The 26,817-nt window shown below is 37.3% G+C and overlaps 1 protein-coding gene across 5 annotated transcripts in view; it reads left to right on the top strand.

The window, feature by feature from the left end:
• The window catches only part of PTPRM (protein tyrosine phosphatase receptor type M), a 321,476-nt gene that overhangs the window by 177,025 nt on the left and 117,634 nt on the right, over positions 1–26,817 (top strand). For all 5 annotated transcript variants that reach the window (XM_053468204.1, XM_053468203.1, XM_053468210.1 and 2 more), the window contains exons 10-11: positions 3,251–3,452; positions 4,325–4,427. In XM_053468204.1, the coding sequence (XP_053324179.1) occupies positions 3,251–3,452; positions 4,325–4,427 (305 nt within the window). The remainder of the gene's footprint in view (positions 1–3,250; positions 3,453–4,324; positions 4,428–26,817) is intronic.

Raw genomic sequence — 26,817 nt, 5'->3', positions numbered from 1 at the left:
AGTCCAAAATGGGAACTTTTGTTCCTTTCTCTGCAATATCTAATTGCATATTATTGATCATTTTTATATTACTGTGATTACTTAATGATTTTTAAAATGTGTTATAGTTTATTTTTATACATTTCAACAAGTTAGTTTTCAATATACGCTATAGAATAATATTTCTCTTAGAACCTGTGCAAGCACTAGGGATTTGTATGAAGAGAAAAAAAAATCCCCTTTGCTTGTCAATCAAACACCTGACAATTGCCAAGTCAAAATTGTCAGTCTTTTATTCATGGAGACCCAAAGTTTATGGAAATGCTCATTTCATTTTTTCCCACAGTACTTATGTAATTGCCCTAAAAATAGAAAAAAAAATATGAAATACATCCATAAAGGCACACATACTTATAGTCCACTTATTTCTGTTTTTGAGACATCTCAATATATGATATATATATATTTTTGTATATGTAATGTATGTGCATGTATTTTACCAGAAGGCCCATAAAATTGGCACTGCTGGTTTTAATAATTCAATGCAATAACTATTGAGACAAGGATCAGAAAAGGAGTAAACCCTAACAAAAACAGATCCCCGCTACCCTTTCCAGCTAGGGATTCCATAGCCTCGATTAGGTTGACCTATGTAAACGTTAACTGGTTTTAACAAAGCTTATAAAGACATCCAGTGACCTAAAGTCTAATGCTCAAGTGTAGAATCTAAGCATCAACCACTAACAGGACAGCAAATTATGGTTTCTAGATGATCAGAAAGCAGGTCTGGACATTTGTAGACAGGTTTCTGCATCGTTAGTATGTACTGTTTAGTTGTAGCTTTTGCATAATGTGTCTATTAGATTGTAGAAAAACACTACCCCCGGTACTCACCAGAATTGCCTAAAACAGTGTAAACAACAGCTACTACAGCTACAACTCTCATACTGCTCAGCCAATACCAGCAATATGCGCAAGTTTGACTAATGCCATGGAAGATGAATTTCTACAATAGATAGTGAGCTTCCTCTTGGCTCTCCCTGGTGTAAAGGACATCATACGCTTAAAAGTTATAGATTGGGCTGCTTTGTAACATGCAGATTGGTGTCTATAAATGTATTCATTATCAGTTCAGGAAGTCTCAAGCAATAAAATACCAGAGACAACAACAAGCATTTCCTACTAATGAGTGATTTTTTACAACAGGTTTGTATAGTTTATAATGGTAAAAATAAATTAGAAGTATAAAACTGCTCTTCCTTTCATGCATTTTTCACGCTTGTAAGAAACTCACTATATCCTTTTAAAAGTGGCTTTTCATTATGAATCATCAAACAGATGAGGTGTTGCCTGATGATTATGTCTCGTCTAAGGGTCATCTCATAAAGTCAAGAAATCAGACCTCACTTATAAAATACAACAAATCTCAAAGATGCATTCTATAAAACTTCATTAATTCAAAAAGTCTGTGTTAAAGGGTAGTTCTGGTCATTGAGGTTTAAATTTATTTCCCAGCAGAAGCATTGACTAACTAAGGGAATGTCTGAAATTGTATTAAGGCTGTAATTGCCAGCTAAGACTATATAGGAAGAATACAGCTCCAGTAGGCAGACTATAAAAAAGAGATTGGGTTAGCTGTGATTGTGGTTGATCGTTGGAGAGTAATGAACAAAACAACATGGAATCTTCCGTAACAAGGGGACAGGCAAGAGTGTTCAGAAAAATAGCAAATCTAAACAGTACGCAGAAGGGATGATGTTTGACAGTCTATGAAGGAAGACATATATGTTACCTGAAACACTGAACCTGACTGCAGATGAGGACCATTCAGCAAGGAAGGGCTGGCACATTCTGGCCCTGAGGGTAAAGCTGAGTGGCTTGCCGAGCCTCTTGAACCTCTTCCCTGGGTGACTAACATACACGATAGCGCACATGATCCCTCTAACACATGCTCATTCTAACACATTTTACATAATTCCATCGCTTTACTGAAAACAACATTCAAAATACCTGAATTTAACACGTTCATATTGACCATAAAGTTACAATATATCACCATTATTTGAAGAGGCACAATTATACATAGTATTTGACGGTTTTCATGTATAGTCATGGCTTTAGAAGCAGGTAAGTGTGGATTCCTGGCAAAATTTTACTTGCTAGGGATTATTTTCCGTATATGTATAGAAATGTTTTTCACAACTGACATGCTTCTAAATATGGAATTAAACTGAAAAATTGAGATTGCGGCATTGTCATTTTAGAATAGGTATTTTCTTTATGTTAGACTGAATAATCTTAGTATAGGCCACATTGCTGAATATAGGGAATCTCTCAATATTACATATGTTGCCTTGACTGCAGAGTGGCAATGAGGAACCTACAGGGCGTGCTATGGCCACCCATGACCATATTTCTCATTTACATAAAACTACTGGCAAAGTTTTTATAATCAAAATTCTGGCTTCTTTTATTGCCACATATGGAGGCAAGGGTTGATTTGGCATTATTGTACTCTCTTTTAAGTTTCTAATTTGACCATTTAAGGTATTTACAACATATTTTTTTATGTTCTCTGTGTAAATAAAAGAGAATTATTGTGCACATTTGAAGAAATGTTTCTCCATATCAAGGTTGATGTTGCAATTTGCGTTGTCTTATGCAAGAAAAACCCAATATGTAATTTTGTCTTGATTACTGCTATGGAAATAACAGTAATCTTGTGGTGAAGGCTGATTACACCAGCTGCAGCAAAACCTGGATCCAGCAACCAACATCAAAAGCTTCACCAGTTTTTACTTATGTTAGTATACCTGAAATATGGTAGTAAACACTTCATGCCAGTCATTAAAGGTTAATATCACATTAAAATCTCACACGTTTCGAGGGAAGTTTACAGTAAAAAATTGCCTCTGTCATCATGAAAACATAATCTTTTAAGGCAGTCTAATTACTGGAGGACACATCACAAAGTAGACTATACCTTCAAGGCAAACAACCTGAAGTCAACAGGTTAAGCCCAGACTCATCTTTTTATATTTGTAATCCCGCTGGATCTAAGTCCCTGTATCCATAACTATAATAACTCATAACAATTTTGGCTGTGTTCCTGTGCGGCTTCATTGGATTCAGGTTTTTAAAAGCCTAAAAGAAAATGATACGTTATCATAAAACATCTGACGGTGCATACATCAGAAGAGTTTGCAGGATAAAGTTACAATCTCTTTCTCTCGAATCAAGCCTTTCTATCATTTTCCTTTTTCCTTTACAGATCTCCTACAAGGCAGTCAGCTCTTTTGACCCCGAGATAGATTTATCTAATCAAAGTGGAAGGGTTTTAAAGTCAGGAAATGAGACTCACTACCTGTTCTTTGGATTGTATCCCGGGACAACGTACTCTTTCACGATCAGAGCCAGCACAGCCAAAGGATTTGGACCTCCTATTACAAGTCAATTTACAACTAAAATCTCAGGTATTGTTGTTGTATGAAGAAGTGTTTCTGCGTCTAATCATGTGATTTCCAGTAGCAATGGATCCTCTACTTCAGCTTTCATCCAAGTATTGCTCTAGCTCAGGACTGATTTACAGCCAAAGAATCGCTACTTGATGATTTCTCCTTGTGCTTAAAAAAAATACTTCCTAGGGCAAGGCATGAAACATGGTCCTGAAGAGATGTGCTCAAGCTTTAACAAACATAGATGCATTCCCCATACAAACACCACTCACACACCCTGTTTAAGTGACATATAAACGCAAGAGTTATAAAGGCTGTAGAAGGATTTCTAGTAGGACCATCTCTTCCTCATATATCTTTTTTTTCTGTCAGAACAAATTTGTAACAATCTCTAAAAAATGAATCTCCCAGATCCGAGGCTTTCCCTGGAAAGACCTTTAGCATTAACCCCCATATTCCCCTAAACTGTCCTGATGTTTCCTCCATCAATAAGCGCCCTCTCTGGAAAAAAGATGTTGTGCTAAATATTACCTCTTAAGCAAAGCAGATAGTTAGACAAGGGTTAAAATTTAAGGGTATTTTCTTGAAATAGAAAGCAAGGAAAACACATTTCTTGTAACTTTTCCTTTCACATTTCCAAATACCTTATACTTCCCTTAATACTGATATGACAGTGTAGAAATGATCATTCTTAATTGGAAGAGTACGAAGTCTAACTACATTATTATTATTATTATTAAATCTTATCGAAGGTTCATGTACAGTTATGTAAACATATTTTAATGATAAAGCTAGTATAATAAAGGCAAACCGGCTATATTTCAAAAAGTAACACCACAATGACCCTTTCAAATAAAATTGTTTACTCGTGTTTTTGTTTTTTTTCTCAGCACCATCTATGCCGTCTTATGAACTTGAAACGCCTTTGAATCAGACTGACAGCACAGTGACGGTTATGCTGAAGCCAGCTCAAAGCAGAGGTGCTCCTGTCAGGTACAAAAGCCAGGGGAAAAAAAGTAAAACTTTAAAAAAAATAAAATAAAACAGAGTTAATTTTTATAATGTGTTTCTGGGGATTACTTTTCATACGATAAACAGGGTATAAATCCATGTCTGCATTATCACTAATTAAATTAAATATCTGTTGGGAGGGAAACACTTTGATGAGCGGCTGAGTATTGTTTAAAGCAATTGATCCAGATGCAAGTGGCTCGTTCTTTGAAGACAGAGAACAAAGACACAGTTCTGTTGCGTGGGTGGCATCTTCTCTGCAGTAATGTAATTGCTTGTTCTATCTTAGGAATCCGGTGTATTTTTACTCTGCATTGTTTTATACTAACCTCTCAATATTTACCTATATAAAGGGTCCACCCCAGTTAATTTACTTATTGTGCTTTAGTGTCACATTAAAAACAGCAAGCAATCTTTTTAATGAAAACTCCTGCTGGTGAACGTTCTAAATTGTGCTACCTGGCTTTTAAAAACAGTCCAATTTGGTATAGCATTAAGTGGAAGCAACATCAAGCCCAACACAAGGGTGCCATTAACCCATTTTCCAAAAAAAAAAAATGCAGGCTTCACTGTGACTGCATAATTACGGCCTCCGATTCCTCCATATCTGCATGAAATAAATGGCTTGGGGCACTAGTGTGATATGTCAAGCCCCATGTGAATGGACTGTTTAATGCAAGGGGTTAATGAGGCTTCAGTGACTCGTATACATTTGCAACCATTGCACAAATACACTGAAGTTTTTCAGAAGTATCAAAAGTCAGTTTACTACTTTTGACATCATGTAAGCATACTCAAACATAATACATTTTCCCATTGTTTTTTAAATAGACATGTCTGAGATTGCAGGTTGACTCTGTATGTGCCCGATTGCAATTAGATATTAAAATGTAACTACAAATTGATGAATCACTCAATTTCTTTGGAAAATACTAGACATGAATTCTGCACACTGACACCAAGGAATGAAAATGTGTAAATTCTGTAAGGTTTGGTGAGTCCTTGTTTAAAGTTGATCATTGGAGGAACATACAACATGAATTGAGGTATAGGAAAGCATACTCTACATCACATTACTTTTATTAAAAGAACAGTAAACGTTACAAATAACTTGATCTAATATGGAAGCAAACGTTACATTTGTCTCATTCTGTTTACCCCATACATGCAAGTATTATAGTTAAACTGCAATCACATGAAAAGTTATAATACTGTTCACCACCTGCACTTTGCACCAGATGGACCTATTCCAACATCCAGTGGCCATGCAGACCAGATGTCCCACGTATGGGGATAGTGGTTTCCCAGGTTAAGCCATGTGCTTGTTAAACCACTTTTGATCCTGCATAGAGCTCCAGCGTATTTTTGCAATACTGTTGGTGTATATACGGTAGTTTCCCCTGCTTTTGATGACGGTGATATTTATTTCTCTGTATTTAACGTATATAATATTAATGGAAATGCAAGTGGAAGGCAATTGTTCGTATTCCTATTTTACTGTACACAATGCAGAAGGCATCTCCCCAGATGCGTTTCTTTTTCATTAATGCCTGCACTAATTCAATCTCATACAGACTTAAAAAGCAGCTTCATTATTCTGAAACTATCTGTTTTTATCACTATACATCTATTTATTCATGTAATATTATCTACTGTTATCAGTTTACTTTGTAATTCAGATAGCCTCGCATTGTGTCTCACAAGATTGACGTCTAAATCGCAAAACTACATTTCCCGTGTTTGTAATAATAAATCTTTGTGTATTAAATCTCATATTTCTGTATAATCATGAATCCAGACAGGAAATCAAACCCACTGTGTCTAGGATATCTTCAATCATTTCATTGTGTTTATTCCATGCAAAAAAAAAAAACAATAATAATATATATGTAAGATATGCAAATATTAAATGAAAGAAAAACAAGCATAGGAGAGGGGAATATTAACTTTCAGATAAATCATATAAAAAGTAACACGGCTGTAGAGAGGGTGAGCAACAAAATCTTTAACAAAATCAGAAAAAGGACATTTGATCATTTACTTCATGTGACTTCTCATTTCTTTCCAAAATAGAAACATATGCTCAATGGAAATTATATTTTGTTCAGGACAATATTTTGTTTAATTAAAAGTTAGGACATTTTGCTGCAGTATCAGTGGGTACAACAACTGAAACTATATTGGCTTTACCTGTTACATTTCTGTTAGCATCTTGTTTCACATTAAGAAGTCCATTTAGGGAATAAGGATATACGGGATGCATTTGATGTTTTGTAAGAGCACAGTATCTAAGGGAACTGCTTACTGCTTTAACTCTTGCAGGATTAGATAGATATCAATAGTGTCCATGGGATCAGTGAGATCATATGGGATCAGTGAGATCATATGGGATCAGTGAGATCATATGGGATCAGTGAGATCATATGGGATCAGTGAGATCATATGGGATCAGTGAGATCATATGGGATCAGTGGTTAAGGACATCCAAAAATCCCAAGATCACCTTAACAGAAGTGTATTATGACTAGTTCTAATTTTTCCCCTTTCTAGCCTAAAAGCAATGTTTTGTATACTTTTCAGGGTGTTAGATGAACTCATCATGCAGTGGTATAACACAAATAGATGTATTTTAAGTTAGTTTTACTTTGAGAAATTAGAAGGTAAGTGGATTAGTCTCCCATCATAAGTTGTAGATACAGTAAGGGGATTTAAACAGGCAGGGAATAGGCATATGGCTATTTTAAATCGAAAGACGATACCAAGGACTGATTATGGTCTTTACATTTGCAATGAAATTCTTTGTTTCTGTTTCCCATGCGATCTTCCCCCCAGATTATGTGGCAGAGCAGCTTTAGCCCTTCTGGGACTGCCTCCCTAGGCCACAAGATGACACTGACAATATGGACTGATCAGTTGGTTTATAAAAAGTAAAGAGACCTGGGTCTTGAAACTGTTATTTACTATTTATAAAACATTATAATGCTCTATCAAGTAATAATGGAGGAGACATGCAACAACAATAAGGATTATTTATCTGCAGGGAAAAAAGACTATAATGCTTACACTTTTTTTGCATTGTCTGTCATTGACTTGCCTACATGCATATTAGTTTGTGTCCTTCAATTGTGACCTTGAATACATTTAAATAAAGTAATCTTATTTTATCAAAGGCATATGGTTCCTAATGTAAATAATGCCATCTCTGGACATTTTCCATCAGTCTGTTATCCTTCTTTCTTGAATCGTTGCCCAAGGCATTATCCCATATTCAAGGTGAGATCTAATTAAGAATATGTAGGCAAATTTCAAGCCGTGTGACAGTACAATAGTTGTGGCCCTTATAGCCACTACTTGGCATTGGCCACTATTATTCAGAATAACACTTTCAAGGTATAAATAAGTGTTTTAAATGGAGGCAAACACTGTTACAATTCTGTTTCTATGTTGTAGTGCAAAACCAAGTCTCTAATTGTTATACCATACAATGATAAGATGAACAAATACTGAATGGTGGCATAAATACATATGGTAAAAACCCATACACTGGGCAATCAGCTGTCACCGTTACATTTTATGTATCAGATCTGATTGTTAATATACTGGATTATACAGCCCACCTACTGACTGGATTGTAGTTAGACACGGGGAACTGCCTCAGATGCAGAGCTGAAAAAATCCCCATGCTTTGAATTAAAATTTAGCTGTTAACACAAGCTGGAAAAAAAAATAGGATGAACAAATAGGTTTTTACTTCAATGTTACAACTCTAAATTGAGGATTTCAAGTTTCAAGTACATAGGACCGGTAATGGTGAAAATATAAAAGAGGGATTTAGGAAACCATTGATCTGTGGAGTTGACAAGAATGAGTAAACACTTAACCGCACACAGTAAACCCCGTCTGTACTTCGGGAAAATAATAAAAATTACATTATAATTGGAAAGACTTAGGTAGCACAAGAAATGTGTAGGAAACTGCTTTACCATGGCATGTGAGGCTTCATATAAAGGTTCTGTAGAATTGTTTGATATGGTCAGGGAATGGGTTCAGCAAGTTAACAAATAACCAACGGCCTTCACATTGTCTTTATCTTTTTATATACCCGAGACTTGATGGTATAGTAAAATGTCACAAAAGTGTTTATTTTCATCTTTAATCCTGAAAACTATATGGCAATATGCAATTTGTCTTAAAAATAGAAACTCGTCTACAGCAATTTAAAGTTTGCCATTATTTTATGGTCTTTTTTACTACACCATTTAGTACCCATCCAGACAACTTGGAAGAGTATACTGATTTGTTTAAAGCCTACTAGCTTCCTACACATTTGGTTAAGGGAGAGCCCTAGGGTAGAGTTCAGTCTTTTACTGTACTGTATCTGGTACATACAGCCAATGGACTTGGGTTCTAATCACTCAACTAATCTAGACATTGGCCTCCAGCTAATACACCAATCAAAATATGTTTTAGGAGCCGTCAGGATACGATGTATATTACGCTACATAGTTGTGGAAGGAACTGCTTTCTGATTTAAAATGAAAACTTTCTAAAATATGTTACTTCTCTGTATTCATTAATATTCCATAAAATATTTTCTTTTATTGTTAGGATTGTGCTCCTTCAGGTGAAGCTGTAGATCTAAGATCTCTTAGATATTCCTATTTGACTTTAATACTTTGATGTGCTGGTTTCGTCTTTTCTTTATCAAGCTAATAAACAGCAATGCTCACACCACCCCTTTAGTAGCAGCATCTAGACAGCTCCTTACATGTATGACGGCTTGATTTAGAATGGTAAATTGAGTTGATTTTAATAGCTCATGCTTTCAGAGCTTTGTGTGGGATTAGTCTTTAAACACTTCCTCTTGAAAACTAATTGTATTGCAATTATGTTTTTAGTTCCTTTTAATTAATAACTACACGCAGTGGAATGTTCAGAGATGTGTACATTGTTGAAAGACAGAATGGATTTAACACAGTGCTGGCATCACTTTGCCAGTCATGCGGAAGATGAAATGATAACTCAGTTTATTGTGAAGAGGACAAACTGTGGCTTAAAACAAATGGCAATCTCTTCCATGACATCTGTTTCAGCAGAAAAAAAGATTGGTGCAAAAAAAATGGAAGCAAAATCACTGCTAGGACTACCATAATTCTATCTACAATAATGTTCCTCCTTATTTCCTTCTGTTTGTGTACAGTAAAAGTGTTGTCTTTGGTTAAAGCAGAATAAACAGGGAAGTAAGTTAAGATTACTCTAGTAAAGAACCAAAAAAGAAAAAAATATTTTTTTAAACACATTAAGAAACAGAAACAAGACATGCACAACGTGTGTCAATTCAAGTGAAATGTGTCAAAGGCCAATTTGTAGCAACTTCACAAAGTCAGTAGTTATAATGTATTTTACACAACAGAAAGCAGTTATAAATCTAACTTGTGTTTTGTATGTCTTGCCAATTCACTTCTCACACTAACCTCCAGTTTAAATGGTTAAAGCTAAGGCAAGCAACACAATACCACCTCTGTGGCCATTGTCCCCCCCCCCCCCCGAATCTTTAGCTCCTTTACAGAGCCTTAAGTGTTCTGGCACCCTGTGCGGACTACTCCTCTGGCGCCCCCCTCCATCCCAAAAAAAGAAAGGAAAACAATCTTGTCACAAAACTCCCCTTTCTCACTATCTATCCCCCCTCTCCCCTTTATCACTATCTACCACCTCTGCCCCTTCTCACTGCCTTCCCCCCTCTGGCCCTTCTCACTATCTACCACCTCTGCCCCTTCTCACTGCCTTCCCCCCTCTGCCCCTTCTCACTATCTACCACCTCTGCCCCTTCTCACTGCCCCCCCTCTGCCCCATCTCACTGGCCCTTAAAAGGATCTGAGGGTTGACTATATTTACAGCCATTGTTTCCAACTTATTATGATGGATACGCAGTCTTTTACACTCAAGAAGCTCTGCAGTCCCCACAATAAATCTCATAATCCTCAACTAGCTGTAAATTGTGAAAGAGGTTACCTAAACCTGTATTCTCTTGTGTAGCAGGCTTCATCTTTTCCCATAAAACCTCTTGTCTGTCCTTAATTAGGGGTGATTATTTCATTTGACCAAGCCGTTGGGCTTCAGCCTAACTCAAGCCAATGCTGGTTCACTTAGCTATACACAGCGTATATTGATTGCAGAGTAGTGGTACCCAGGTCAGACCTCAAGGCACGTCAACTAAATTGGTTATGTTTTTCAAAAAATGGGGCAATGACTCAATCCTGTCCTGTTAGTCTACCCCGAAGACTGGCTTGGAAACCACTGGCTTGTGATCTCCTATGCACAAATTCCTCTGGCACATACACAGTGTGTATTTATCAGTGCATAAGGTGCAGGGATGCAAATAAATTAGCCTTTATTAGTAGACCTTTTGCCACTAGACTCAGCTTTTGCCACCTGTATAGTCCTCTTTGTTTGTTGTGATAAGTCAATATTAAAATATCAATGGCCCAGAAAGTAGTAATTGTGATATGTGGATATGAGGCATCAGACTTCCACAAAAATGTTTTATGTAAAGTGAAAAAAATAGCATTGAAAAAGCTCCATTTTAGATGTAGATAATAATAATATTTAGAAAAGCTGAAATTCCCTGGGGTTTTATTCGGTTGTTATTAAGGATAAACCAGCATTTCAACACGGTTTTGTTCAGCAGAGGAACAAGTAAACATCTTGTTGTGTGCTGTTCAGTGATCTGCAGCATTCTCCGGGGGAAGGTACACTACATAAAGTGGAACATGTTCTATTCTCTTGTACATACTGCAGAAAATGATTTTATTAAAAGAACATGATATTGTGTAAGGAATGTGAGGAAAGTTAAATATGTGCATCATTTGCTGCTGAAAGCTGGTTGCTCGTATTGGTAGCAAGCATCTAGTTTTGTATTATTTAGATTTAAAGATAAAACCTCGCAGTCTTTGCCATTTTCTTATAAATGGGAATGGGATCCTGGAACATGCAATGTACTTGAGGTTTCATCAAGTGACGATTGTGTGCCAGGCCCTGCTCCGAGATGACCCTGTGCAGATTTCTTTATTACTAATGTAATAGGTACAGCTGGTGGACCATCTTATTCAATGTGCCCTTTCGCTCTCCACCATATTGTAAGAGGGCTGTATGATGGTCAGTGGTATATTTTGGTCTGGGCATAGGGCAGTATGTTCAGGGTGCATCTCTCTGCCACAAAACCAGGAGGCAGATCGCCCTACAAGAGGGCACGCTTATCTCCCCAGTCAGTTCATTTACTCTACGGAGGACTAAGCCACCAAAGCCTCCATGGCATGTTGTGTCCTTAGGAGCCAGGGGAGGTGGCTGTGCCTGGAGGCACACACGTAGGTCAGGCCTATGTTGAAAACAAGAACATTTGGCAACAAAGTGTGGGATTTATTAATTAAAGCTTGAGTTTCTAGTGTCATCTTACCTACTTGATGCATCACTCTCCTTGAAAAAGCTTTGTTGGCCCAGTATATTGAATAGGTAAATCAGTGAGATTTCTAGAAGTATGCATCATGCAGGGCCAGCTAAGCCCTTCTTTCTTAAGAAGCTTGATGGTGTTGGCCTTTTATGGTGTGTAATGAAGCTCTTGAGTTGAAACTACAACCATGCTTCACTTATGTAATTTGATTTTATTCTAGTTATGCCAAATATTGTGAAACTAAAATCCATATTATTCAGTTCAGACATGCACAAATATATCCCAATCCCATTGCACATATCCTTTTTACTACCGTGTTGTATATTTCACTAACTGCAAACTTGCTTATTAGACTAAAATTTTAAGTAATTATCTCCATACAATAAATTATATATTACGTACCTCTCCAAATTACCTGGCTCTTTCTGTTCACCGTCATCATTTTCCTAGCTTTGTGTCAACAACCTGGAAGCCTTGCGAATGATGTGAAAACGTATGGCCTGACGTTAGCATGAATAAAAGAAGACGCTGCTTGGCAGAAAAATACTTGAAGCCATCTGCAGAAGTTCTACTTTTTATGATGACATAGTTGTCTTTCTTTTACAGGAGAGAGAGGGTTTTTTTTTTATTTACAGCTTAGGGGTCAATTTCAGTTTCATTGAAGGAACAGTGGGATAATTGCATAGAGAGTAAAATTGTAATTCTTTTTTGTTGCGGAGTATAACGTATTTCTGAAATCCTCCAGCGGCATTATTTCTGGCATCACCCATGGATCATTTTTATAGATCACCATTTGATCTGTGTTTGTTGTGCAGTGTGAACTCGTTTTGCCTGCTAAACTGCAGACAGACTGTCCAATAAAAGTAAACACGGGCTGTCATTTTTACCATTGTCATGAGACTCTGTTGCCAAATTAACTGTGTTTTTAGCTATAGATTTTTGTTTCAGTAGAGAATGCTTCAGGCAGATAACTAGAAAATCTGCAAAATATCTATTTTGTGTATTTATACTTTTAAAGGCTTACTTTGTTTATAAAGAGTGTTCATTCATGATCTCCTATTAACAGATATCAGTTAGCCGTCAAATGTCTCTAATAGAATCTGTCTTCTATTGAATACCATTCATTTTCAATCACATAAATATCGAAATACCCTTGATTACGTTTACTCTGAGACAAATCTATCACACAATAAAAAACCCAACCATGTGGAACTGAATTTTTTATGTGTCTTTCAGCATTGGTTGTGCAATATTATTTGTGTATTAACTGTCCTGTGTACTTCATTATTTAAGTCACTGATTATTTTGTTAACGAAAAGCCTAGACATAGTAGGATACCATATCTGTCCCACTTTCATTTGGATAGACTTGTTCTGCCAAGCTGTCCCGCTTTTGTGAGCAGTGGTGATCATGAGCTGATTGAGGAGATCAGAGGATCCTTCTGACCGGCCCAGTGAGCTGTACAAACAATCGAGGTCTGTGCTTTTGCAGCCATATTGCTCCTATAGGGCTTCCATGTGGCTACCTTTGGACCTATTTACAAGGAGTTCCAGGAGTTCGCTCTGCTCCTTAGGTCGCCAGGTGGCTGCAAATGCAAGTGATTCGGACTGACTGACTAATGCTCAGCCAGTGATTAACCATTAATTCAAAAGTGCGTGTCTTGTAAAGACAACAAGTCTGGACTTCTAGTTCTTCTAGAAAGTTTCTAGAGAAAAAATCTTTGACTTAAATTAAGCTGTCTCCTCCATTGCAATGTGCGCATGCATGCGTGTGTATTACCCGCTAAAACAAATGTTGCATAAAACTGTCAAAAATAAATATTGCCGAGTAACAAATTTCCAAAACAATACAGCATCCCTTTTTTATAGAGCAGCAATAAACATTTAATTACCAAAAAGCAACACACAATATGTAATGTGTCTCTCATGCTCTTGGCTTTTTGAAGCAAACGCGTGCAATAAAGTCAGGGAATCGGCAGATAAAAACATTTGAAAACCTAAATTATAACTAGACAAAAATAGGTTCATATGATGCAATGGCCTACTTAAGAAAAATATATATAGGCATATTAGCCCAAGAGTAAATGGAGTATTTATTTGAAAACTCAATCCACACCCCTATTTTTTTTTTTTTTTTGCATTACCCCCCCCAGCCCTATCACCCCCTTCTTTCTTGAATTTTGTCTAATTGAAACCCAATTCCCTTTCCATTTGGTTTGGAGGGTCCTGGGCCACTTCTCAATGTTGGGTGCAGTATCCACATGGCCATATAATACTTGACATTACCTTTGGCAATACCTCTATGTTGCTTGATGGCAGTTTTGTAGCTGTTGTTCCGTTGTAATTTGCTTTCTATTTTCAGAGAATGAGCATTGTGGTTTGTACAGTCATCCAACAACTGCACCATCGCCTGTTAGCAGACTTATGTCTTGTAGGATTAAGAAAGGACTATAGATAACTAGAGTCTCAGAATTTCCTAGAGTTTGTTACTTGTGCATATTACCTGAATAATAATGGAGAATAGTTCTGCGTAACATTATTCTGCAAACACTATATTATACAAAACAGCTTTGGGAAAACTATAAATTGCTTCTAAATCTGCTTATTCTTCAAGAAATGCATTGGACGGTCATTCATCATTAAACTCATAATTAGTGTAAATCATACATATATTTGGGAATTTGGTGCTGCAAGCGTCCGAAATGCATGTTCTGGTAATATTTTCTGAGCTAATTTTACGATAAAGCAATTAAGCATCCTCTTTTAAGAATACTTTTCACATTATTTTTAAACTTCTGGGATACAGGTTGTGTTATAGGGAGAAATACAATATGTTATGTCATTGGGTTCATTTATCATGATCATAACTAGTACGAATGAGCTAAAAATAAAAAAAAAGGCACCAAGAACCTTATTTTTACGGTAATTATTTTATGTTCCTACGTTTTTTAGGAGTATGCCTTTGCATTTCATTCAGTATGTCCTTTGATATTATTGACAGGATCAACTGCCTTCCCAATTACTTCCAACTACTTCTGAAAACAGCGTATTGATTAAGTCTGCATAGGATGAAATAATAATAAAACAGAAATTCCCACAAGGTTTTGTGTTTCTTTAGTTGGGTAAGGCTATGAAAAGAGGGTTAAAGCCTTTTTCACAGTAATGATCCACTCTCTATTGAATGATATCCTAGCACATTTCTAAGTAGACTGCCAAGAGACACCTACCAAGAATCCCCTGCCTGCATAGATAGTGACTTTGAGACACAACCTTCCCAGGAGCTGAGAATGTTGTGTGTATTACGGGAGCTCCAGAGCAATAAATCTCACAATAGTGTGTTTCGACGGCAGTAAAAGGTGTGTGTACTTCAGTCTCTTACAATGTTATGATGGTCATAACTTCCAACAATTGCTAGTCACTTACGAATGTGCAGTAAATCTCTGCCCAAGCTCTGTAATCTCAAAGTAAACTAAACCTAAGAGTATCTCTCGTCATTTCAAATGTTTGGAAGGTATACACCCATATCGTCTCATCATAGCGGCATGGATGCTTGTTGTGGTCTTTGCAGCCTCCCTGCTTTAATGGCTTATGCACCCGTCAGCCTCTTTATATAGGAAGTTACCCACATAGAATAAAGACAAAGTTTGTTTGATTTGGCTTCATTTACATAAGGCTTATTAACATATGTCATTATTTTTTAAGAAAAAAAATGAAATTAGATTTTGATTTATCTTGGTGCATCACTAGACGAAAAAGAAGAGAAAGGAATAAATATCGGGTAAGGACGTAGATTTAGGGTGACCACATCGGCCATTGATGACCAGCCCAGATAAAATGCTGCCCTGTAGTATGGGGGATGTATATGTGAGTAATTGGTTCCTCTTCATAAATCTATATATCCCACATACTGCAGGGCAGTATTTTATTTAGGCTGGTCAGCAATATGTAAACATTATATGTATCTAATGCGGTCTCCCTACGTCGATTGTGTCACACGCGATGCAGCTTTTAATATATTGGTGTAAATGTTGCAAATTGTGTCAAATGTCCTTATGACAAAACACGTAATGTCAAAAAAATAGCAAAATGCATCTTTACCTGCGACAGATCATTTAATGTATGGTGCTTGTCAGCTCGGTCTGGTATAGCCCCTTATTGTTCACAGTCTGGCTGGGAAAGGCGACACTCAGCTGTAGCAAACGCTAGATTTGGTGCCAGGAAAACGGGAACTAAGGGCCATCCAGCAAAACACAATGTAAGTTCTCCTGATCTTCTGCTTAAAGTAACCAAAACCTACTTAGCACATATCATTGCGTACCCTGGGCACCTATAGAAAATGAATAAAAGGGTTGGTATTTCCCTTTAACAAGTGTGTGAAGCACTGCAATGTATACGTTACTGCTTCGGCAATCAAAATGTTAATGCCGGTATTCTAGATATTTTTACCACATAAAAGGAGAAAGGCAAAATAAATGTCACAAAAGATTTATGTGGCCATTTATAAAGCTCTGCAAGCCATTCTCTAGCAACAAGCAGTCAAGCGAATTTGGGCTTTTTTACTACTCTCAATCGCTTATAAAACGGCTTGCAATGATGTCTTTCAAACAAGCCAATTCTGTATTTTATTCCAAAAAAAGTTAAAAAATACATATCCCCTTAGATCTGGACAAACTTCTTATTTCACATAAAATCCAATTCCCCCTGTCATCCCACTGAGATAGAAGTCACAAAATGTTACTTAATGACAGAGATGATCATAAAGGAAAAATCTACTTCTGATTTAAAGGAACACTGCAGCCATCCAACGCACTTTAATCCAATCGCTGAGTGTCGCCTTATAGCCTTTTAAACATAGAAATGTACAATACATATATTCAGGGGGAATGACAGGACTAGAATTGACAGACTAAGACGAACCGATACATTAGGTGGAGAGAGCCCTGCTCGCAAGATTACAATCTTAAGGGGACCAACATAAGGAATAGAGAAAGGGTGAGAGGTAGTGTGGTGGTTGTATCAGTGACGGTTCTAGCCGGTAAGATGGTGCGGCTTCTCTGAAAAAGTGAGTTTTGAGATGTTTATTGAATGTTGGGAGGGAGGGTGAATGCTGAAGGTTCGGTGGAAGTAGATTCCAGAGATATGGGGCAGCCCGAGTGAAATCTTGTAGACGGGAAAAGGAAGAGGTGATAAGTGAGGAGGAGAGCCTTGGCCCATGAGAAGAACGTAAGGATCGAGTAGGGAGGAGCAGTTTTATGGAGGGCCTTCTATGTAAGTACAAGTATTACTTAAGGTAATAGAGAACCAGTGGAGGATTTAACAGAGTTGGGTGCTTCTCCGTGTCCCTCAGCTTCTTAGTTTCCAGGAGATGCTTTTGGCCTAATGCATCTCCTGCTGAGAGTCGCATGCGCAGGGTACTTACCTCCAGCCTGCTCCAGCGCGTGAAGGAAGTGGAGGACGTGGTATCACTAGGCAAGTGCTTTATTTTACAAAGTGCATTATTTATCAGTGGGGGCATTAGACTGCGACTTTAACAGGAAAGCAGTTTCACTGTAGCTAGTGTTGTGTTTTTTGAGTGGGAATTTCCCACCATGCCTTGGGAACAGATGTTTACTGTAATGGTTCATTGCCAGCAGCTATGGGACTTAATTATACAATGTGGTGTGCTTAGCAAAGACATGCTCCACATGCAGCAAATAAAATATAATCCCTGTAATCCAAGAATAAAGTTTGGGTTTAGATCTAGGCTTAGTTGTTTGCTTTTTCTTGCTGTTGTACACCTGATAAACATACTTCTTTTGAGCTGCTAGACCAGACCTTCTTTGTTTATAGAGATAAAGTAGCACAATTGATATATACAGGTTTTTTAAATCATTGAATCGATAGTGGATAGATGGGTAAATATCGTATATAGAGACATAGATAGATAGGGGGCAGAGAGAGAGAGACTGAATTAAATAATTATTTGGGGAGTTTCATATTCGTAACCCTGTCAGCGGACTATTTTAAAGAAATATGTGTTTTATTATCATGAAAAATCAACTTGCCACATTTTTTTCAAGGTGCTGTCCCACCTAAATAGCCCTATAGAATGCAAAACATAATTCACCATAGTGTTGAATGCCAATACTCTTCCCAGAAATATATATTTAATGGTAACATCATGTCTCATTTATACTTTGGCCAGGAACTCTTAATTATTATGTGACTTAAGTCGTTGGCATGGAAACTGGGGGGAAAAATCTTGAAAGTTTGTGTGTTAGTATGATTAAACCTTCAGAGGAAAAAATACAATGGCATACCTGCTATGGTTTATGTTGTGACCATTCTAAACAGTGCATTAACTGTTTTGTCTTAAGTGGAGCAGCACCTTTAAAAATATTTAATATTTAAGTGAGACAGCACCTTCTTTATCTATGTGTTGTACAGACAACCAATAAAAACTGGAATTAAGGTTTTTGTGTTTATTTGTATTGCAAAACAGAATGTAAAAATGGGTTTTTTTTCTATTAGAAAAAAATGGGTCTTTTTCCCATTCCTAGTTATCACATGATATATGGACTCTCGCAGTACTGATTTTTGTACGATAGATATTGTGTGCTAATACTCAATTCATTTCTGAATGGTTACTGAGGACTAAGCATTCTATTGTAGAGCATACATAATGCAACAAAATAAAGGCTTGATAGGCACATTGAAATACATTTAGAAGTCTAAGCACAGTTAAATAGGAAAGAACGCAGTAATAAAAAAAAAGCCTTGCAAGTCTTCTATTTTAAACCAGAAAACGACATGAACCCCAAATCCTTCAAATGAATAGAAGAGAACTGAATAAAAGAAAACAAATGGATGATTGCTGGGTCAGCATTAACTTTTCATATTGATTTTGAAGTTATTCATGCTAATTACATTCATCTAGCCTAAATGGCAACACTACTATTCCATCTATGTGACTCTATTATGTTCTTGAATTAGATCACTTAAATAGCAGGAACTCCTGAGATCAATATTGTAGTTTCTTCTGGCTTAGCATTAAGACCTTGTCATTTTTCTCATTTTTAAGATGAAAAGTTTTGTAGTTTCATTATGTTCTCTTGTAATACACGAGACGGTTTCTGCTTTCAACTCAGAGAGAACAATGTCTTGTTTATTACATCTTAATCAGGGACATGCTTGAGTCACACAAAAAAACCGCTAACCTTTTCTAACCTACTTATTGTGACAGTGAATCACCTAGAATGTCTTAAATTAAAATCCTCTCAAACCAGCTCTAGTCACTATGTACGAGTTTAAAGCAAAGTATGGAAAATTTAATGTTTTTGCAATCAATTTTATGACGTTTTCTAATAAGGAAAAAGTCTCACTCATTTGGTTATTGAGCAAAAAAGTGCACATTGAATGATTTTTGTCAGGGCAGAGTCATTATTTCTCGCAGTAATTATGTCTTTTTTGCATAGCTTTTCCTTTCTTGTAGCTACATGGAAGGGCTTCAGACTACTCATGGACCCACCTGCTAGTAGTCTGGTGGTGGTGTACGCGGACTTTGATATTTCATGATCTAAAGGAGCAGAGAAATATATAATCTGAACTAATAGTGTAGAAATTGATCAGTGCATGGAGCTGGGGTTCAAAAACAAAGCTAAAGAGTCAATAATCCAGAAAGCAAACAAGTAGTAGTCAAGGGACAAGAACACGTGATGGCTAGCAAAACAAATTAGCCCTGGGCAATAGTTCTCAGATGTGTTATATATGGGCCTCCACAGGTAATTGACTGTTCCTGAGATCGAGGTAACAGCTTTCTGGTCTGTCCCAGGTAACTGGAAGTACCTGTTGGTTGGGTGCCTGCAGATGCCATGCTGGCCCGTAAGTGTCTGATTCTGTCAGCTTTTGGATGCAATGTAAATGTGGTCTTGTCAGTAGCTGGATAAGAGGGTAATGCCTTACTGTACGATAGCAGATGCTCCGTTAAAATTAGCACAGGCAATTAGGAAATGTGCTTTTGGTATTTTTTATCTTCTGCTTTTTACTAGTGTGAAAAAATTTAAGTGATTGATATTACATGTGTCAATTTTTCTATTATGCATTTATTACCTAAAAGACAAGTACAATATAGCCAGATAAACTTTATTCTTGTTGTTCTAAACCTTTTATATAATTGCTTCTCATAACCATAATCAGAACAACAGTTGGTTACATCAGTTCCTGGAAATTCATAATCATTTTAGATTGTTAGTGTTAGAACCAGTATCCATTTTTTTTGTAATACTCTAAATGCATAAAGTGCTTTCGTGTAGCTTTTTCTTGTATTATTTTGCAAAGTAGGTTACAGAACTGTTGGAGGGAGCTGTAATACTTTATTGAGACCAGTGCATTATCCCCCGACAGAAGGGATTCAATCTGCAGCCAAAGCACCCTGAAAACAAGCATTAGTGATAGCAAACCGAAGCCCTCTATTAACCTAGATCTATCATTGATATGTGACGGTCATTATTCGTATGGGGCTTTCTGACTTACTGGTTTAACTTGATGATACAGAGAGCATTACACTGATATCCCAGGGAGTGATCGTGACAAATAATATATTTTTCCTAATGCATTTTGGCCAGGTCAATATTTTCCTTTTCTGTTCATCTCAAGAAAATTAAAGTGATGACAGGTTTATGCAGCCTGGATCATTTGAGCTAAAAGCAAGGAGTGTTCACACTTTCTAATCTTGCTTCTTGGTAAAAGTTGTTGCCTTTTAAATGATCCTTTCTGTTAACTGCCCATTATAAACGCCTTTCTGGAATATTCGGATATTTTACTCAAAAGCAGCCACCAGAACAAGTAATCCATATGCAACTGAAACAAGACTACCTTACATCCACTTATCCCAGGGGGGGGATTCCCTCTCCCCCCCTGCTACATTAAATAAAAAAGTAAAATAAACAAAACTGGTGTTACCAGGACCCCTTATTTATCAGAGGGGGCTGACGATTCCCCCCTTCTTCCCCCAACATGGTGTAGTGGGAGTATCTGAATAAGCCGGGAAGGCGGTATATGGCCCTAAATACTCTCCCATATCCTGCTAATAGGTGGGGTTCAATAATTTTAAAAGACCCTACGGGGATATAGACCCCAGGTCATGCCTTTCCCTCATCCAGTTCTGAACTCTAGGCTCCTTAGCCATTTGATGCCCTCCCCTCTCCCTTCACCCCTGCCATGGAATTAAGAAAAACAGAAAAAAAAACCTACCAAAGCCTTGCCATCCAAGCCGCATATAATAAATAAGACCCTCGTACCTTTTTAGAGCCCATCTAAAGACGATTAACCAATCCATGGCTCCTCAATTTTTAGTCAATGGAAATGGGCCATACAAAAAATGGCACTGGATTGAAAAATGACTGGTGGCTGCATGGGAGTGTGCATATATACTCCTACACATCAGGGACCTTCATAGAAGCCTGTAGTTTATCATGTATTGGCTTTAGCAGGACACATTCCCAGAGAGTTCCAACATATGATTATAAATGACCAACTCTACTCATCTTGCAGAAAAATCTTAGTGGGCATAGCCCTTTATAATGCATGAGTTGGTGGAGCTCGAATAATCTTGAGCATGCGCAATTGGGGAGGGGGGTTTACATTTATTAAGAAAATCAGCGCAAATGAGATACTGCCATATCAATATATCAAAATCATCACTAAGAAATGACAGATTACACACACTAATATTTTCTATATTGGTAAATACTTCTCCAGTACCTCAAACATTTATTTTACAACATGCAGAACGGCTTTTAAAGTAAATGCTACATTAAATTTGCAGCAAACATGATTTTTTTCTTGCCAGGAAAAACTAAATTAGTCTACTAGCTAAAGACATGTCCAGCCAAAGATCATAGGTGCTCATGGCTCAGAATGTCACGTTAGCTAACGCATGCATAAACCGTTTAAAGGCAAACTTTGTGAACGATATTAAAATGTAAAAAGTAATCACAAAATGAAAACATTTTATAGCACGATTTATTATTTTTACTAACAAGTAATTGTGTAAATCAATAAAAAAAAATAACTATTCTACTGCTCTGTGCGCACTTCTAAGCATACGGACACGAAAAATGATGAGGTGAAGTAGTGGTCACACTGAGTGCCTCCATTAAGAATTAATTTTATGTTATTACAGCTCTTGCTATTCCAGTTAGCTTATGAAACGCCTATGTATTCAAAGATGCCTTAATCAAAGACATGCCATGTATAAGAAATAGCCTACCTTGATATTATTCTAAATGATGTATTAACGCATGCATCCATTTTTTTTATATTTTTAGCACACATTTATGTCTAAACTGGGTCAATAACCCGGTTACTGTATTCAAGAAACATTGAAATATTTTTTTTTAAGTATAAATAATGTTACTGGGACTTTGTTTAAGTGATTTGGCACATGGGCCGCTGACTACGGTTCCGTATCTTTGTGGTGGTGTGAACAACAAGCAGGCATTGACAAATTTTAGCATTGCCCTCTTCTGGTCTTGTACTGTTCCATCAGTGCCTCATATTTCTTTATATTCCAATGTAGATTTCTTATTAACATAGAGGGAGATTTTTGTTGTGGACAGTGTGGCTAGAATGGAAAATGGCAGGTGCTAAGACATGTCAAGTGGTAACTATTTATGTTATTGGGAAAGTAATTTAGCGCAAGAATATAGCATGCTGGCTTCACAAATTGTGGACAATGTGGCTAGAATGGAAGTTAGCAAGTTCTTGAAGATGTTTTACATGAGTTCTTCTCCTTGTAGTAACTATTAATGTCATTGGACAAGTAATTTAAAAAAGGAATATCGCATGTCGGCTTCACAAATTAGAAATTTCCAAACCAAATTTGCCAGTTGGAATCATGTTAGGATTAACCATACTGAGCCACACAAGGACATCAGTTATGTATTCATTCATTTTAAGTTTTTAAATAATTTTCTGAATGTCCTCTTCAATTTCAGGGTTTTGTGTTTCTTCAAAGGTTTCTTTGTCTTTATAAAATATATCCTCCTCCTTTGTCCCAACAGGAAGGGCAGTGTGTCATTCAACTTGCATATTTGATTTATAACACAGGAGGAGTATCCTTCCCCCTATTCTGATAGCCTTTTAAAAATGCCCACCTTAATGTCACCAGGTAGGCAGTAACAAAGTCTACTTTCTGGCTTGTAGTGTATACTGCCAGGCTTCTTATCATCATATCTAAGAACTTCCTCTTCATGTGGCAATCAGTGGCAACATCTGGAACCTCCAAATTGTCAGGTTGCTGTGTATGCCTACAGGTGCTTTGGGTGTCGATCACCTAATACTACATGTCGAGGCTCTCAGTTTCATGCAGGATGTGTGACATCACAGGTGCTGCGGAGGACATAATCATTCTGCTGTAAACCAGTAGACTTTACTCACTTTTGCTGGCCATTTTGTGGCGCTTTAGGGTTTCTGGAATTATTTTAGAGTCTAGGTAGGAAAAAACGCTGTTTAAGAAGGCAGTTTGACTGGCGCATATATCCAATTTAGTACAAACATATTGAACAATATATCGCCAGGTAAAAAGAACGTGATTATGCGGCATCCTCATTTCAATGTTATATAACTTTAATAACAAAAGCTTTGGTGGCCATAGGAGAATACAGAAAAATATGCGGAGACTCGACACTCTTTAAATGAAGCTACAAAACCTCTAGGAATAAATGTTATCTAAAGCCAGCTCATCTAGGACCCTGTGCTGTACTGAAGATTTATAATAGACGGCCTTGCAGTTTAATGTGCAGCTACAGCTAATGTTGCACTTTTATTATTATTATTATGTTTGTTCCATGTACATAACCAAAAGGTTTTTTTTTCTTTTGTTGTGCACTTTGCTCACCAGATAGACCCATAATTGAGTTCATATATTTTTCACCCAGCCTTTCAGCTGTAATTAATATTTGATTGCATTGAATTTTATCACTAAATAGCACAGCTTTCGAGTTAGTGTTTTTCGGCCTTACGAAAAAATGAAGATAGTGACTTATTGATGCACTGTAAGATCTCTGTAATAAGTTATGGTTGAAAGAACACAAAATACATTTACGGTTCCCAGCTAATATTCCAAAGCAATTTATGACTGATCTAATCTTGGTCAAAGCAGGACATGGGGAAATTAATGTTCTGAAATTAAATATTAAACACGGTCGTTCTGTTTGTGGTATGTGAAATAGAGAGCTACCAAAGAAAACTCTCTACCCTGAATGTATTATTAAGTTCTTGTTCAGATTTCCATCATCACGTTTTTTGTTTATATATATATATATATATATATATATATATATATATATATCATTAAGCCATGTCTTCCATTTTGCCTGCTCCAACATATTACTGATCAGTATACTCATAGTGCACATATAGCTGTATTTCTATAGGTAATCTGCGGGAACCTAGAAGGTTCCAGGAGAGGTTCTCTGATTGTCCAAGAACAGTCAATTGTATCCCCTGGTGAGATGTTCCGCCCCTCCAGTGTCACAGAGAGACTTCCCAGGCCTAGCCCTTAGCATCACATACGTATCAACTACATCTTAACATTTGTTAAGATTCACAGGTCCCATGGTGTCCTTGAGATGACCCAAACCCAGCATAGAAAACCATCACCCTAAATTCCATATGATAGGGGAACACCAATGGTCACTGAGGCTGAAGCTGAATGAATTTATGGCAGGGCTCTGGTATGTAGAAGGTGTTGGTCAGTCTGAGTGGCTTAAGAGGGCGAGCTGTAGGCTGTAAACTACACCTGGGTAGGTTAACCCTTCCAGTGGCAAACCCCTGCAGTAGCCCAACACAGGCTCTGCATGACACCCACATTTTAACTATTTTGCGTAGTATTTTCAAGAATTAAGTGATGCTAAAAGTTAAGGGATGGTCCTGTTAAGAACAGGGGAAAATCCGAGTTTCAGTGTATAATGTGTACCATTTATGCACCTGCCACCCAATACTGCCAATATAGCTTCCTCCTTTTGCCGAGGCAATAAAGAAACAAACGCAAAAACAACAAAAGATACACCTGGTTTCACATGCTCAGCTGTTTAGTATAGCGTGTGGCAGCACAATTTCCATGTCTGGTTGTCCGGCATTTGTGCCAAGCAGAAAGTGCAGACACTCTATTCTTAGAAACTTCTTCCAGCATTTTCATATGTTGGTAATTTTGCCAATGCTGTGAGAATACATTTATGTTATTGTTTTTAGTTAGACACATGCTGACAAACTTCAAGTTGCGGTTTGGGTTTATTGTGTTGAACTGGAACTTTCAAAAATGGTTTAAACTGACGTGGCTATACAAATCATGATTGACAACCCTCTTTGAAATACTTTGCGGTAAAATGTATATGGACTAAAGTATGTAGACACCCCTTTTAAGTGCTGCAACCAACCATTACTTTCATAATCGATTAGTTGACGGATTATTTTTTTGATTAATCGGATAAAAAAACAAAATTTAATGAACAAACTGCAGAATAAAAAACTTTGAGAAAAATGCATTTCATGTTTTTATTTCCCAACCTTCCCCCCCTATATGCCTTATACCCCCAGATACGGCACTCTGCCCTCCCCAGATATGCCTTATATCCCCTATATGCCACTCTGCCCCCCAAGATATGCCACTGTGCCCCCCCTGATATTCCATATAACCCCCTGATATGCCCCTTTGCCCCCAGATATGCCTTATACCCCTTTTATGCCATTGTGCTCCTGATATGCCTTATAACCCCCAATATGCCGCTCTGCCCACCCCCAAATATGCCTTATGCCCCCTGATATGCCTTATAACCCCCTATATGCCACTATGCCCCCAATATGCCTTATGCCCCCAGATATGCCCCCAGATATGCCACTCTGCCCCCTCCCTGACTCCCCCCCCCGCATTTTTGCTGGCGCTTCTATGACTGAGCACCGGAAGGTCATGTGACGTCCACCGCATCGCACAGACGCCCAAAGGGACTGTTTTTTCCTTAATGTATTTAAGGTACATTATTGTTACCATTATTGTTACCAGTGTTTCCAGTTATATATTATTGTGCTTTTTTGCACTTGCACATAAATAATCTCTAATTAAAACTAGATTTTTTGTCAAGGGGGGCGCCAGAAAAGTAGTCCACACAGGACTCCTGAACACCTAAGGCCGGCCCTGCTTAAGATAGATACGTTTTAAATCTTGAACACAATGTAATTAAAGTATTTTTCGGTATTTCTTGTTTCCCAAAAGAGCTGTGAAATGAATTTGAACCAAATTGACAATTTTCAATTTAAACAGAGAAGATGAAAACAAAACTTTACTAAAGTCTTCTGTTTAGCATTTTGCTAATTTAAACTGATTTATACCTTGCGGTGACAATTTGATCCATGACTTTCATTTCCTGGACTCAAACTTAATGGTATTACATGACTATACCAATCACAGTGCAATCTCCAGATTGTCAGGTTTCATTTTTTTACTCAGTAATGAATGCTACAGATACTTAGGTTTGCTTTTGTTAAGTCAGACCAAGTGAATATGATATGTCAGGCAAAAGAGGTTTACACGTTCTCTGCTATTAAGTGACACAAGGAACGAATAAAGATATGCCATATGGGAATGGATAGTGTCATCTCAGCAGATAACTTAAATGTGTTTTTTTGTCTCACAGTTTAAGATGAAGAAGCTTTGGGGAGATCCGTAAAAGTATAACTGTAACAAGTGCCAACAAGTATCTAAGGGGCATTATGGGCACCTTACGGAGGCAAACCATTTGGAGAAGCCATTTTGTGAGGGAGGATTGGCTGTACAAGTGCCACTATTGCAAGGTGTCTGCCTAGACACAAACACACATACACATTTATATATGCATATGTATATGTGCGTGTGAGGTTAATCTAAAATGAGAAATCTCTATCTCTCTCT

Source organism: Spea bombifrons, chromosome 5 (assembly GCF_027358695.1).
Source record: "Spea bombifrons isolate aSpeBom1 chromosome 5, aSpeBom1.2.pri, whole genome shotgun sequence".
In the NCBI taxonomy this organism is placed as follows: domain Eukaryota; kingdom Metazoa; phylum Chordata; class Amphibia; order Anura; family Pelobatidae; genus Spea; species Spea bombifrons.
The sequence above is the reverse complement of the archived record's forward strand: the minus strand, read 5'-3'. Positions and strand labels throughout refer to the sequence as shown.